The sequence below is a fragment of the Sitophilus oryzae genome, unplaced genomic scaffold, assembly GCF_002938485.1.
Source record: "Sitophilus oryzae breed Bouriz unplaced genomic scaffold, Soryzae_2.0 scaffold_1301_pilon_pilon, whole genome shotgun sequence".
Taxonomy (NCBI): domain Eukaryota; kingdom Metazoa; phylum Arthropoda; class Insecta; order Coleoptera; family Curculionidae; genus Sitophilus; species Sitophilus oryzae.
This window is the reverse complement of record NW_022145951.1, coordinates 106,754-121,543: the sequence shown is the minus strand read 5'-3', so window position 1 is coordinate 121,543 and position 14,790 is coordinate 106,754. Positions and strand designations below refer to the sequence as shown.

Here is a 14,790-nt window from a genome sequence, read left to right as displayed (position 1 = left end):
TAAAAACAGTTATAAATAGTAATATCGTTTTTTATAAGAAATGAGTTCTCATACACCAACAAGTTGTGCTAGGTAACTAAAAGATACAATGGAAAACTTACAATTTACAAATAAAAGTGAAATAATGCTAATCAAAGATCAAATATTATAATACACAATATTACTACAAATTATAAATTCTAGCCCCTGCGCATTCCACAATATTTACATACTAAAGCAGTCTTTTATGTAATATGGCTCTAACTGCAGCAACCACTTTTAAGACCCCGTTTAAACAGTTTTTCATTTCAAACTTATCATTGGCTCACTAGCCTTAGGGTTAAACATCGTTACTAATTTTGGAAAACTGCAAATTCCGACAATATATTTAAACCTACTTAAAATTATTTATTATACATCATGTAGTTGTAACAATATTGTAACATTATCTTTTTCACGCTAAAATTTGACTTTTTTATTATATTTTTCTTATTTTAAAGTTTTGAAAGAAATTCCGCTAGAACTACCTTTTTACTAAATCTTAAACTTTTGCAAAGACTTTTTTATATTTTAAAACCATAGTATAGGTATAGTATTTTTTAATAAAAAAATGATTAAACTAACTAACAAGTTGAGTTAGTCAATTGGTCACTTCAATCTAACTTTTAGTTGATTTTAACCGCTAAAGCTAAACACATTTGCTACTGGAATACCGCAAAATCTAACGTCACTTCAAAACCATATTAAACCATTTGCGTCTTTATGCTAAATTTTTAATTTATATGTTTAAGTTTTAACTATAATCTCAGGGCACTTTTCTATGAAAGCTTTTATGGGGGGTTTTGTAAAACTTAAATCTTAAAAAGAGTTGTTAATAGTAATATAAGAATTTTTTTAAGAAATATATGATCATATTTTAGCACAAGCTGCACAAATTGTGCCAGAAAATTGATAAAGTTGATACTCACTTTTAGGTGAATAAAATGACCTTAAAGATAAATGTCATATCTACTTCTGAAAAAAAACAATACTGGATAAATTATTCGAATCTACAATTCAAATCTTCTGTTTCAATTACAAGACATCATTCACTCCCTGAAATCTAAAATATATAAAGTTCAAGTTGCATCTGGAAGTGATAAATTTACTTAATCGTCATGTATTTATGTCTAGGGACTATATTTCTAGAAACCTTGTTATTTTCGAGTTTTTTGGTTTTCCTGAAATTTTGCTATTACTTGAATTGGCATATGAAAATTATTTTCACTTTTCCATTGTCCGATTTTTTCCTCTACAAAACGGGCACGGTTAACTACATGGTTTTGAATATGGGACACCATGTCATGGACACCATGTATGGGACACCATGTCATGGACACTATAAAAAAAATAAATAAATTCTCTAAACCCGAAAAAAACTAAAATATTACTCTAAATAAAAAAAGTTATAACAAGTGTTCAAAAAGACCACCTTCTTGTGCTAGACAGAAGATAGATTAGGGCTAATAGTTTGGAAAGCCTCTCATATTTTTACTTGAAGCTCATCCAGATTATTAGCCCTATTATGATCATACACTTTGGATTTTACATAACCCTACAAAAAGAAATCATTGGGAGAAAGATCTGGTGATCTAGCGGGCCACAAAATAGTTCCATATCCACTAATTAAACGGTTGGGAAAAGTATTGTTCAAATATTCTTGAACAATACGGGCATTGTGGGCAGGGCAACCATCTTGTTGAAACCAGACATTGTGGAATCTTTCTCCCAATAACTCACGAATTCTAGGGACAATCTGCTGCTGTAACAAGTCCAAATACTTTGCAACAGTTAAATTACCCTTTATAAAAAAATGGACCAATCATATGCTCCCCCTACAAAACCACCCCCAAACACTTGCTTTAACTCCTGTTCTTCATTAATCAACACATCAGGCTTTTGTGTTTTTGTGGGGACACGCACCCATGTGTTTCAAAATTATTAATAACTCTTGATATAGTAGGTAAAGTTGGAATTGGCCTGTTTACAAAAGTTTGTGGAAAAATTGTTTGTATATCCCGATAAGACCTATTTTGGAAATACCGTTTTACAATTTACACTTTGAATTTTCTCACGAACTTCGTAAACATCCATTATTTTACTTAAAAAATAAATTTTACACTAGAGCTGCAGCGAGAATCTATGTATTCGTTTTGGCTATTAAAACACGAATAAATACAAATTCTGTAACATTCTTATCACATATCTACCTATTTTTATTTTATCGCATTTTTTCGCCTGCTTTTTATCCGCCGGACGGGTATACGCTAATTCGTCCGGTTCTGCCTATGTTATTACTACGGTGGTCCGGTCTGTATATCATTCACTTAAAACAATATTGAAATAATTCTTATTTTATGCTATAATTCGAATTTATAATTCAAAGTTTTAAATGTAATTCTCTGGTCCTTATAATAATAATATAATAATAATCTTTATTCATAAGAAATATACGTTTCACAGATAAGTCAAAAATCAATCAGTAAAAATAAAAATGTACTTATAAATAAAAAAATCACAATAAGAAATACAATGTAAAATACGTAAAATGGCATGACCGATTAAAATAAGATCTGCAGGTCTCTGCCCTCTCTCAAAGCCTCCTTAAAATGATCAATGGAGTAGGGTGCCAAGTGCACTATATATCTCTTAAGATGCCATTTAAAGATATTCAAGCTTGATTTCCTGAAATTTAGCGGAAGCAAATTATAAGAATCCACACCAATACAGCTTGTTTTCTGTAATCTTGAGGCAGGTTTCACAAGATTATTTTTAAATCGTGTATTGTGATCGTGTACAGTTGTGTGAGATTTGTATTTATTGAGATTTTTTTGATATAACATAATTTAGCAAGGATTATCTGGCCATACAGAGTAATTATGCGCAAAGATCGGGAAAAAGGCCTTATCCATGAGGTATATTCTTTTAAACCTTAAAATAGTAAATTATTTCGATTCTTATAGGAAATAAATTATGAAAAAGTTGAAATTAACATTTGGGTGATTTAAATGTCTCTCAAGCTAAATGTTGAAAATTATATTCAATCGTTAATCGATAAAAAAACAATTAAGCCGTAAAAGCCACAAACCCGACATAAAGTTACAGGTAGAATTATTTTTTATAAGAAATGAACAATCATATACTAAGAAGTTGTGCTAGAAAACTGAAAAAGTTCAAACTCACTTGACGATTTAAATGTTATCTTTTGGTACCTTAAACCATCTTTTGAATCTTAAAACAGTACATATAATATCTAACAAGATTTTTTGATGCCGCATGAAATATTATTTCTAGCATAACAAATTGTGCTCGGGACTGATAATTCTTAAAACTCATTTTGGAGATAATTTGATCTTTACAAATTTGATTAGTTGGAACCACAAAACACGGTAAACTATCAAAACCTACTAAAATCATGCTTATGTATGATACAGTCACAAAAAATATTGAAATATTTTATCCATTTTTTAAGTCTTGATGATTTTATTCTATCATTAATCGACAAAAGTTCTTTTAGTTTTAAAAACCACAAACTCGACATTCAAATATATCTGGTATTATATATTTACAAGAAATTTGTTATCAGATACCAACAAGTTGTGCTATACAACCGACAAAAAAGTTCTATGGGTATTTCGCCACTGTAAGAAAGTTTACAAAATAAAATAGTTATTTTTGTGTAAGTATTAGTAATAAGTATAAGTAATAGTTATTTTAAGTTAATTTAACGGAGACAATTATTGTCAGCAGTGGTTTACTAATAAACAAATTTGCCTAACGGACAAAAAATGCTTAACGTTTTGGTAAGTATCTCTTCCCGTCGTCGTCGGAAGCAAAAAAACACAAAGGAAAAGGGGCAAGGTTTACTGTGAATATTAAGGGTTTAAATGGTCTGTCATTATTTTTAGACAATAAACTAAAAATTTAGAGGGCGTCGTGAGAGAAAATGATCAAGTTTGTAAATAACGGACACCCTAATATTATAGATTTGTTAGAACCGACAAAGTTAAAACTCACCCTGGGTGATTTAAACGCCCTAAAGCCAAACGTCGTCGGCGTAATATCTACTTCTGGAAAACCGCAAAACCCGACAAACAGACAGTCGTTCGGATAGGCGTGGGTTGGTCCTTTTTCCAGGATTGACTTTCATTCGCGGTGACTTTTCGACTGCGGCGTCCCCATTGGCTGGCAAAATCGACTCCCGACTTTTAATGATACGCCTCTTTTTAACTGGAGATCCTTGACAAAATTCCGCAAGTGGTTGATCTAAGAAGTTATTTTATCATAATTAACAAAATTAAAATTAAATATAAATATTAATAATGCACTACATAGTTAAACTAGTTATTGATTACTTTACTATACTATACTTATATTAACATAATACTAATATTAACTTTCTAAAAAATGTCTATACCTATGTGGCGGATTCATCTCTCCAAAAAAAATTATTTATGGGTATTTCGCCACTGCACTGCAAGAATATATATAATGTCATTTTAACAGAACGTCAACGGTGTGTCAACGTCAAAAGTGTTCTCATAATAGTTTGAATTTAAATATTTTAAATAGTTTTTTTCTTTATTCTTTGTATTTTTTTTGCTTCCGACGACGGAAAGAGATAGACTTTCCGAAATGTTAAGCATTTTTTTCTTTGTTAGGCAAATTTGTATAACTGTAAACAAAACTTCTGACAAGCAGTGTCCGTTTAGGTTTAACGCAGAAGTGTGTAGTATTTTGTAGATTTTCTTGCAGTGCAGTGGCGAAATACCCATAAAGAATTTTTTGGAGAGATTAACTTTCTATTTTATAATATATAATGTTACTAATATTTATATATACGTCAACCTTTAATTATACCTACAGAATATATCTACATAATACAGATCTAGGGTTTGATATACCTCCATATCGAGTATTTTATTTAAATTTACAACATTTTTGTCGAAATATAAGAGTTATGATGAGCGCATAATTTAAAAACATATTTTTAAAATACAGGGTGTTTAAAAGAATTTTTTATTTTTTTAGATAATAGACATGGTATTTTTTTAGAATCGAAATTTTATAGTAAATTCAATAATCTAATAAAAATATAGAAATTTCATACAACTTTAAAAAACATTGATTCATTATAGGTATGGCACAACACCCAGAAAAAACAATATTATCCTAAAAAAATTCTATTCTCACTTTTTTACCGAAGACTGCAATATGTTTTTGTTATACTCTTTATACTAATAATAATTATAATAGTACCATTTATTAATTAAAGATTAAAATACACAAAATAAATATTTCAATATTCTTTCAATTAGATTAACAATGGGTTATTAATAATATGTTTAAACTATTACAAAATTATGCGGTTTAAAAGTGCAGTGTTGTTTTTTTCTTCTGCAAAAAAGCTGGAAATACCAATTCCAGATCCAATCCAAATATGGTCACTTGCCTATTCAGCACTTGGTTAGCACTAGCCAGTGCCACAAATTAACTACAACAGATGCGAAGGAACACCGAATTACCCGTTCAGGTTTCTGTGACCTTCAGAAAGAGTTCATAGACAATCCGCATCAATGTATAGTTTGGGTTATTATTTCTTTGGGTGAAAATATATTATCTGCACCAATATGTTATCGAGGCATATAATCTCACAGTAATTTAATAGATTGCTCGTCATATTATATCAGTTCGTAGGAGATTAGGAAAAAAAAGATATTTATAGTATAAAAAATTAATTTATTTAACAAAATTTAATTAAAGATGTGACAAAATAGTTACTTTTCTATTGGTTCTATCGTACTATTTTCGACTATATAAATCTTTATTTTTTGTAAACTTTAATGCATAAAATATTTTCAATCTAATAAATAATTTAATGATGTAAATAAGAGGAAATTTCTCACATGGGTGGTCAAATTCTATAGTTTTCATTATATCAAACAGCCTCTGAATGTTTTCTTCAGTGCAAAACTCATCAAAATTTAATATAAATAATTTTTCCATTTCCAGTAAATAAAATGAACAAATTTTTCCACTTTCATGATCAAAGGCTTTTAAATGGGTAAATAATTTCGAGTTATCCAGAGATTCGGATTCTTTTGCAAATTTTAGACAAATATCACATTGATGTATTTGAAGACCCTTTTAATTGATGTAGTCAAACATAATTAAAGGCATTTTGAGTTGAAAACATTTTTCAGAGGCTGTTTGATATAATGAAAACTATAGAATTTGACCTCTTATTTCCTCATCATCATTCAATGATTTATTAGATTGAAAATATTTGATGTATTAAAGTTACAAATAAAGATTTATATAGTCGAAAAAGTCCGATAGAACCAATAGAAAGGTACTATTTTGTCACATTTTTAATTAAATTTTGTTAAATAAATTAATTTTTATACTATAAATATCTTTTTTTTTCTTATAAATAAACACATTTGTATCCCATTTTAAATAAGATATACAAATTACCAAAACTTAGAAATAACAGTTCAAAAGTTCAACAAAAATCCTACACCCGTTTTTAAAAAGAAACATATAACCACGCACTATGTCATTCCAGCAAGCGAATACGACACAGCATAGGTGTCCGGACTAAACGACTGGTGTATTTACACCACTCAATAGGCGTGTGGGGTTTGCCGAGCGGTTTCCGATGCAGTCGCTTTCTTTCGCATCTGTTATAGGTAATTTGTGCCAGTGCTTTGAATATCATCATCATCATAATCATCATTTTTAGCTTTTTATTTTTAGCCATTTCCAAATATGGTGCTCCATGGTATTTTCCAATTATGGTCTCTCTGACATATTTAGATACTCTCTTTGTAGTTAGGCCTATTGTTGTCTATTATTGGCTTGCGGGCCCGTTATCTCTAATAATTTCCCTAATATCATGTTCCTATCTTAGGTCCTTCTTGTAGGTCTCTTAATTCCTCGTGGGTACCATGCTGCAATTTTTGCGGTCCATCTATTGTCCGTCCTTGTTGGCAATGGGCACACTTGAGGGATTGGATTTTGTGGATGACATTAATTATCTGGGTCGTATCCACTCTATTCATTTACGGTTTTTCTTGGTTATTCCCAGAGAATAGGTACATTAAAGAAATGCTAACTTCATGTTAAAAAATGGAAACAGACGCCACCTGGTGTCGCCTGGCAGTACTAACTAATTTGAGGGGAATTGGAGGGGCGGGGCTTAAAAGAGGGGAAATTTAAAAAAAAATATTTTTATAAGTATTACTGACTTACTGTTTAAAGTTAATAAACATATTTTTTATTACTTTAATATAATTTAATGTATTAAAAAATATGTCTATTAACTTTACACAGCAAATCAATGATATTATTAAAGACTTATTATTTTCAGAGAAAATTCATAGTAAATAAAGTACACGTTAGTGAACAATATCATTTATTTTTTAGAGCTGCGATTTATATTACAATAATATTGAAAATATATATATTTTTTAACAATGAAAAAGAATATCCCGGAACCTGAAAAGAAAGAAGATGATCAATTAATGACTTAAATTAGTTCAAAATACATTTTGCAAATAACTAGTGAATTGGAAAGATAAACATACTATTAAAAAGACATTTTAGTAGTATGTTATCATCTATTTACTGATAATACATTGCATAAGTCTATAATAGGTAAATAACATGCATAAGACACTATGATGCAACTACCTGTATCATGATAACACACTAATATGACAAAAAATATATGCTAATTTAAATTCCTTTAATGATCTAATGAAACACTATCTAGCCTCAATACATGCCATTCCAAAGGCAAAAAAACTGTTATACCAAATAAATATAAGCTTAATAAAACATAAACCAAGCCAACGTGCATAAACAACCAAAAAAACTCAAAATAGAGAATATAGAGAACATTGTCAGGAGTAGTAAAAGAAAATTTAAGTTAAGGCAATATGCTCCTTTTTGCATATTAACGGCCAAATAATATAATGTTGATTTAATAAAATTTTACTGGCATCCTTCTGAGGTATAAATCAGATTAAAAGGATATTGTTTTTTAATAATTGTTTGTTTTGTAAACATTTTTTGAAGACAATACAGTTTTGAACGGGCTGTGCGATATAAACAAGGATCTTACTATTATTTGAGGTTAGAAAGTATTTAAATAATATAAAACATAATCAAAATCATTTTTCATCATAAATTATAGAGGTACTTACGTGTTTTGCTGTTATTATCAGGAAATAAAACCTTTAGTTAAACAGGTACGCTGCCAGGCAAGTTCTATCGGCGGGTCTTTGCAACAGTTGTATTTACTTAGTTGTATTTACGAATAAAGTATTTGTGTGTAATTTCTGACTTACCAGTTAACTGAATAATCGCATTAAATACATCCAAATGGTAATTTAATATTGTAAAAAAGCAAAATTGTTTTAAATCACTTGCCAGGACAGCCCGGCCAGCTTCTTTGTTGACAAAATGGCCGCGGTATCATGATTTAAGCAATGTGAGTGACAAAGAAAGCCAATGCCTGGCAGATGTTGCTTTCTTTGTCGTTGGTCCTGGCACGTTTAAATTTGACTGTTGCCTGTTTTCCCATACAAGTGACACCCCCGTGGTTATTCCCATTATATTTCGTTCTATTGAGCGTTGTGCGACTTGCAGTTTCTTTATAATCTATATACCGTGTGGTGTATCGGAAAACGGGACATAGGAAATCCCATGTAAATTTTTAAAACGTCAAATATTATCGCCCCAGATGATTTTATGCAAACGTAAAATTTAGTTAGCAAAAAGTGTATTAGACTTTTTTGAAGAGGCGTTATAGTTACGTCTAGAATTTCGTTTTATTTGGAATAGGCATCTAAAATTTATTTGCAGAAATCTACCTTCAAATTACTAAAAATTTATAATACGGCCCAGAGAAAGCTACAAATATAGCAAAAGTATGTTTTTGTCATTGTCAAATTCGATGTCACTTTTTTTGTTTACAAGAATTTATGGGGTTTGGAAAGGATGGTTATTTTTTCAGAATTCGGAATGAACATCTACAAAAGAATTAATTGAACTGGGAAGGACGCGGAGTATGACTTGATTGCTGTTCATTACTCGATCACTCACAGGCGTCGCGTCGCTCATACCACATACATCCACAATAATTTAACAAATAAAAGAAATGTTTCTAACTAAAGGAACTTTATTAAACTATATTAATTAATAAAATGTTTACATAATCGCCTATCGAGAATCTTTAGTCTTCCACAGAGATGTCGTTAGATCTAAATTTCTGTATTTAGTATGTCCATAATAACGGTTTTTGAGTGTTCTCTACAGGAAGAAGTTGTTCGGCGAAAGATCCTTTGGTCTTTTCCTACTGTTATCCCAATAGACGGTCAATAGAGTCAATTTTTTTCTTTTCTTCAACATGAAGAATATTCAAGTTATTGTTTTTTTCTTCCTGTTCAATTATTTTGGTCTTCACATTTCTAGGTGCTTAATACCGTGCCTTTAGTTTCAAATCTCTGCCTAGTTTATTCTTTAAACTGTTGACTTATTTGGTACAGGCACTTGTAAGTATAGTGTTTCCGGAGACTGAGCTGCGAACAAATCTAACACAGCGGAAATATTATTTTCAGCAAAATGCCGTTTAACTATCGTAACTTTTTCAGAAGTTCTGAAAATCATAATTATTTTATACAAAATGACTCTATTTAGTACCTTCAAATTTTTTTAAACAAAATGGGACATCAAATTTGATAATGACATAATTACATTTTTGCTGGTATTTTAATTCTAGATTTCTCTGGGCCGTATTATAAATTTTACTAATTTGAAGGTAGATTTTTACATATAACTTTTAAATGACTATTCCAAATAAAACGAAATTCTAGTCTAATCCAACTTTTGCATAAAATCATTTGGGGAGATAATATTTGACCTTTTCAAAATTTACATGGGATTTCCTATGCTTCGTTTTCCGATGCACCCCACGGTATACTTATAATTTGTATATGCTTTAATTAGTTAATTATTTACTTAATACATATTATTCTTTCATTGAATAATCTATTGCGCAATATTATTTAGTGAAAACCTGATGTTCGACAAATATATAGGCCTTTTGCCTTTCTAGAAGCCGTCTTACATTAAACGGCGTCAGAGTTGGTTTTGAAATGAAGATTGCTGTAATTTTATTTGTAAAATTATATGGCGAATGTCGATCGGCATTTTCAACTTCACGTCGTTTATATTTCGATCATATAGACTCTTTTTATAAACCTACCTGGTACCTTACATCTCATTATAATCAAATTATTTCTTCTAATAGGAAACAACAGCTAGACTTCTATTTATGGCAGTTCGATGGGTCCGTTGTTTAGCACCATTCCAAACGCTCAGTAAACACGATCAGCTATTGCTACTACAAGAATCGTGGAAAGAATTGTTTTATTACATCTGGCCCAATGGTCTGTCCATGTGGGATTTATCCACTGTTTTGGGTTGCTCTCAAGCTAGAGAAAGGCTTCCAAACGACGTTCACACAGCTACAGAGATTAAAACAATACAAGTAAGAAATTTACAATTTTTAACAATTATTAAACATTATTTTCATGAGCATTTTTTTCAGGAAATAATGTGTCGGTTTCGACAGATATCACCAGACGGAAGTGAATGTGGATGCATGAAAGCTATATTGCTATTTACTCCAGGTATGTTTAATATATGCAGTATGGTCCCCGGATTGTCTTTACAAAAGGAGAAGCTTTTTTATTATTGACATTTTCAGAAAAGTGCCTTCTTCAAAAAAAATTAGCTTGTTCTAAAATGTTTAATCCCGTTTATATTTTTCAAATTTCCATGCCGTTATAGAGAAAATTTAAAAAATCATGAAAATATGGTTGATTTTTAGTCACAGTCCCAAAAATCAAAAGGTATTTTTGTGGTAAAAACAAGGCGTTTTGGTGGTTCTCGAAATGTCAACAATAAAAAAGTTTTTTTTCCTCTTGTAAAGGCAATCCGGGAACATACGGTATAGTGTTTTAAGTTTTAAATAACGTATTACCAAAAATATCATACGCTGTAAAGAATGAAAGTTATTAGTATAAACTATTATTTTTTTAAATGGGAGTAGTTAAGAAGGTTGATTATGGTGGTAGAGTAAAATATTAATAAACTAGTAAATAGCGCTAATAAACAAGAAAAAACAGTTATAAATAAGAAAAATTCGCAAGGGACAAACGTTTTTTTTTGTTTTTTACGAGGGTTTTTAGCGTTTTTTTAGTTGTTAGCTTTTTTTTTGTTTATACTTCCATTGTATAGTAACAGGTTTTACCTGTTTTCTAATGTTTTACTCCTCTACATTGCATACTAATTGCATTATTATTACTTTAGTTACTTTAGCCGTAAGTACCGCATGATAAAAAAACGGCGTCAAAGATGGCTGGGAATGAAAATCGATGATAATTTTGGCGAGGTCAATTACTAAAAATTGACATAAAACTTGTCAAAATTTAACAAAACACAACATCTATGTGCAAAAAAACGTTTTTTTTCTCGATTTTGATCTAATTTAAAAATAATATTACAATTATACACCATTTACACATTACTACACCATTTAAAAATAATAGTTACTCAATATTAAAATAAATTACAACCTTCTTGCTAAGGCCAACTGGCAGTAAGTGTCATTAAAAAATAAAGAGTATGAGGCAAGTAAATTGCCAAAAAATGTCATATCTATGTGGCGGATTCATCTCTCTAAAGAAGTCCTATATGGGTGTTTCGCCATTGCAAGAAAATCTACAAAATAAAATAGTTATTTTTTGTAAATACTGCTGCGTTAATCCAACGGAGACTAATTGTCAGCAGTTAGCTTTACAGATAAACAAATTTGCCATAATTACTAACATCTACAGATGCATGAGCAATACATTTATTTTTATTAGATTGTATTAAAAAAGCCTCTTTTATTTTTCTTTTAGAGGCTATCGCTTCGTTCATTATAATTTTTGCATTGTTAAAATCTATTCTGTGCGCTGTGTCCCATGAATGCTGACAAATCTTAGATTTGTGAAAGTTGCCCTTTCTTAAATAATCTTTATGTTCTTTAATTCGAACATTTAAGGGTCTAGATGTTTCACCGATATAAAATTTATCACATTCACATGGTATTTTGTATATCACATTTTTTGTTTGTTGTCCAGTCTTCATTGGTACCGTATTATTACTTTAGTTACTCTAGTCGTAAGTACCGTATAATAAATAAATAAATGGCAACCTTCTTAAGGCCAACTAGCAGCAAGTAGATTGCCAAAATTATCATCTATTTTTGAGTATCGGTGCTATCTAGTAAGCAAGATTACTGGTTCGAATCCAGCTCTGGACATGGATGTTTAATGTGTGTATAAGTCTGTGTTAGTCCTAATTTAAACGTTCAAAAAATTGATTAGCTGATCAGTTGCGGCTCGTCAGTGCAGTAGGTGAAGGGGCACTTCACCGAAAAAAATACTCAAATTAGAGAAAAAACTTTACTGCTTAAAATATTAATTTAGTTTAATATATTTACATGTATCTAAATAATAAAATGGTAATTTTTTATAAATTATTTTTTTCCGAGTGGACCTCTACATAATAGATCCACCGCATCGTTAATTCCTTACTCTAAGGTTAATTCCGGCCGAAAAAGTAGCATTATTGGCCCGCACGCGCCTACGTTTCCACGAAGCCACAAGTGAAGAAAAAATATTTGTGAGCCGAGCGGATGCACGGTTTCCATGGTAACGTGACGTCAGTCTAGCGGCAGCATGTAAATTCCCCGCCCCGAAATTTGTTATCGGCGACCGATGTGAATGAGTTTTTGGGCAGTTCGCTTGGTCTTCCTTTATGCTAATATTCGGCTACTTCGGCGAGTAATTAACCATGTAAAGATGTAAAGACTGTAAAGTTTTTGTTGATTATTTATTGTTGTTTGTTAATGTTTTTTGTTGATTTAACTTGTTGATTTTTGCTTTGTTTTGTTGTTGTGGTTTAAAACTGTTTTGTATGTGTTAAAAAATGAACCCCATCAATGACTTGGTGTGCAATTTGAAACATGAAAAATTGAGCTAATTTACAAAAATTAGTAAAGTTAGTAATATAAATAAGTCAAATTTATTTTGGTTAATATTGCTTAGTAAACATTAATGTAATAATAATTAATGTAATAATTGAATAATAATTGAATGGCTCCTAATAATTGAAACGTTATACCTATAAAAATTACAACCTTATTTCACTGAATTCTCTATTTTGAAAAAAAAATGTCGGTTACAACGTTTTTCGGGGAAGCCCTTCAATAAATACAGTGTTCGCCATGAAGTTGGATCCATATGAACGTTTTTTTTTGTATTAGAGTTTTAAAAAATCTTTTTGTGGCAATCACTTCTGCTTTGAAAACAACTTAAAATGCACCAAGTCAAAGGTGAAACATAATTTTGTTAATCACCTTTTTTAAAATAATAATTTAACTAATTTTTAAAAATTTCTTTTAAATATTTTGTATTTGACAGCTCCCAGATGTTAGCTGTCAACTTTGACTTGGTGCATTTCAAGTTGTTTTCAAAGCAGAAGTGATTGCCACAAAAAGATTTTTTAAAACTCTAATATAAAAAAAACGTCCATATGAATCCAATTTTATGGCGGACACTGTGTATAATGTTTATTATATTTAATTTAAATTTAATTATATTTTCACTGGATTGCAAAATAATGTGTTTATCGAAAACTGGTTGTATCTCTTTTTACTTAATGTGTTTTAACCCAAACTAAAAACAAAAAAGAATGTTGACAAAATGGTGAATGCGCCAAAAAAAATTTTGCCTGCGGCGCGATTTGAGAAATTCTTCACTCTCACCAAAAACTCTTCACCTGATTTTATACCCACCCGCCGCCACTGTAGCTGATTGGATGTCGTGAAAGACACGTGACAATTTAGTGGAAAAATATTACCGATTCCCATTCCGCAGTTGTCTTTGACGCCGTTCTTTTTCGATCGTTTGGTATTATTATAAGAATCAATTAGGGAGATTTAGTAAAAAAGTAATTTTAATTAATAGAATCCTTTTTATATAGAAACCGCCGGTTTGTGTGATGTCCAGCCAGTGGAAATGCTTCAAGATCAAGCACAGTGTATCTTGGGTGACTATGTCAGAATGAGATACCCCAGACAACCTACCAGGTTCGGAAGACTACTACTACTAGTTCCTAGTTTAAGAGCCATCAGACCCATAACTGTCGAATTGCTGTTTTTCAAAGAAACTATCGGAGAAATTCCGATTACTCAGTTGTTAGGTGACATGTATTATATGGAGAAATGCGCCACAGGTGGACAATAAATAATCAATCGCAATGCTGCTTGGAAACAAAAGGAGTTTCATAAGCTAAAAAGTAAAAAAAAAACTTTTTTAATTCAGTACTTTTATTATCAACGTTTTAATTTTAGTTACTGTATTAAGCTGTAGTCCAACACATTGTTAGTTCAAATAACGTTGATTTTATGATTGTAGGCAATGTTTCAGGGTCAAACTACATGACAAATTCTAGTCTAAAACGTCTCTATCTATTCAAAACACACAAATATTCCAATTAACCAAAAATTTACCAAGATAAAATATCTCTTTTGTTTTTTAATTAAATTTTCTATTTTTGACGTCCTATTTTTTTATCACTATGTACTAGTGGTATGGTTTTATAAAGAAACAATGTGAATACAATGCTAGCTTTGATCAATACCTAATAAGA

At 30.5% G+C, this 14,790-nt stretch overlaps 1 protein-coding gene across 1 annotated transcript in view; it reads left to right on the top strand.

Annotated features, from left to right (window-relative positions):
- The window catches only part of LOC115874852 (nuclear receptor subfamily 2 group E member 1), a 77,861-nt gene extending 63,477 nt beyond the window's left edge, over nucleotides 1–14,384 (top strand). Inside the window, exons 6-8 of the mRNA XM_030890152.1 lie at nucleotides 10,337–10,576; nucleotides 10,637–10,718; nucleotides 14,122–14,384. Of these exons, the coding sequence (XP_030746012.1) occupies nucleotides 10,337–10,576; nucleotides 10,637–10,718; nucleotides 14,122–14,384 (585 nt within the window). The remainder of the gene's footprint in view (nucleotides 1–10,336; nucleotides 10,577–10,636; nucleotides 10,719–14,121) is intronic.
- Nucleotides 14,385–14,790: the final 406 nt, after the last annotated feature.